Source organism: Phyllobates terribilis, unplaced genomic scaffold (genome assembly GCF_046119375.1).
Source record: "Phyllobates terribilis strain yellow unplaced genomic scaffold, ASM4611937v1 Scaffold_12__6_contigs__length_324123572, whole genome shotgun sequence".
NCBI classification, from domain to species: Eukaryota; Metazoa; Chordata; class Amphibia; order Anura; family Dendrobatidae; genus Phyllobates; species Phyllobates terribilis.
The window spans coordinates 245,327,565-245,329,115 of record NW_027362772.1 but is presented as its reverse complement, the minus strand read 5'-3'; the positions used below and the strand labels follow the sequence as shown (position 1 = coordinate 245,329,115).

The 1,551-nt window shown below is 35.4% G+C and overlaps 1 protein-coding gene across 1 annotated transcript; it reads right to left on the bottom strand.

Moving 5' to 3' along the window:
- Positions 1-214: 214 nt before the first annotated feature.
- LOC141171548 (olfactory receptor 5P76-like) lies at positions 215-1,147 on the bottom strand. Its single transcript, XM_073655229.1, has one exon. The coding sequence runs from the start codon at positions 1,145-1,147 to the stop codon at positions 215-217; it is 933 nt and encodes a 310-aa protein (XP_073511330.1).
- Between the last annotated feature and the right edge of the window lie 404 nt (positions 1,148-1,551).

The window sequence follows — 1,551 nt, the reverse complement described above, 5'->3', positions numbered from 1 at the left end:
GAGGGATATGAGGTCTTATAAATAAGAAACAAAAATTTTATTAGCCCTAAAAAAATATTTGTAATACTTGATTTGATCTCTACAGTCACATCCAAATCAGTTTAGTCTTTACTTTTGGATTTATACTAAATTACAAACTGTGCACCCAACAACATATTATATTCTATATGCTGAAAATAAAATGGCAAAATTAAAAGTGAACAGAAATAATTTATCAGAATTTTATCTTCTGTAAAAATATATTTTTGATACTTGATTTGACCTCTTTGTTTCGTAGGCTGTATATAAAAGGGTTTAAGAGAGGAGAAATAACAGTGTACATTAAAGAGACCACGCTGTTTTGTCCAGTTCTATATTTTGACCTGGGTCTAAAGTACATAAAAATTGCTGAACCATAAAATATAGTAACAACTATTAAGTGAGAGGAGCAGGTTGCAAAAGTTTTTTTCTTGCTGGATGTGGAACGAAGTTTTAGAATTTTTAATATAATCTCCATATAGGAAATCATTGTTACTATGAATGAACCAATTATAACACAGCCAGCAATCACAAATATCACAAGTTCATTAACCCAAATATCCTGGCAGGAGAGTTCTAGGACGGGTGGCACATCGCAAAAGAAATGGTTTATCTCATTGGATCCACAGAACGGTAATGAAAAAGTGAATGTTGTGTGTATTAGAGCATTCACTGCTCCAATGACGTATGATCCCACTATATGCTGGATACAGACCACTTCACTCATAATCACAGTATACAACAGAGGGTGACATATGGCGTTATAGCGGTCATAAGCCATGGCTCCCAGCATATAGCATTCTGTTCCACCAAACAGCAAGACACAATACATTTGTATAGTGCAGCCAGAGAAGGAGATGGCGTTACATTCTGACCGTAGACTGGACAACATCTTAGGGACGGTACATGAAACATATAGTATTTCCAAGAGAGAAAGATTAGCAAGAAAGAAATACATTGGAGTGTGGAGGCTCGGAGTAAGCTTGTATGCAAGGATTATAGATAGGTTCCCACACACAGTGATGATATATGTACATGAAAAGATCGGAAAAAGGAAGACTTGATTCTCGATAACTCCAGAAAATCCCAGAAGAAAGAATCCTGTTACCATTGTGTGATTGCTATTCATTTCATCTGATTTTCTAGAAAAGAAACAAAAATAGTGAAATCAGAAATATGCAACAAATCTACTATGTTTTTTTTATTTTTTTAAAAAAATAATAGAATATAATATGACATACCAAGGTGGGGGGACTTTTTTGGTACATAAGCTACTGTTTGTTGAGATGCGTGATCTTAAGGAGCAATACTCAACAAATTGCTGGGCAAGAACATTTTCCTTCTGCTTCTCACGGATAGCACTCGTACCTGTGACATGTCTGTGAAATCACGGAGACATGTACGATTTTGATCCAAGGGCTGGATAAAAATTGGCAATGCAAGACACTGGGTCAATGAAAAAAATGGAATGCACTCGAATGACATCCGGGTGCGATCTGATTTTCGTTGACTTTCAGAAAGTAGAAAAACTTT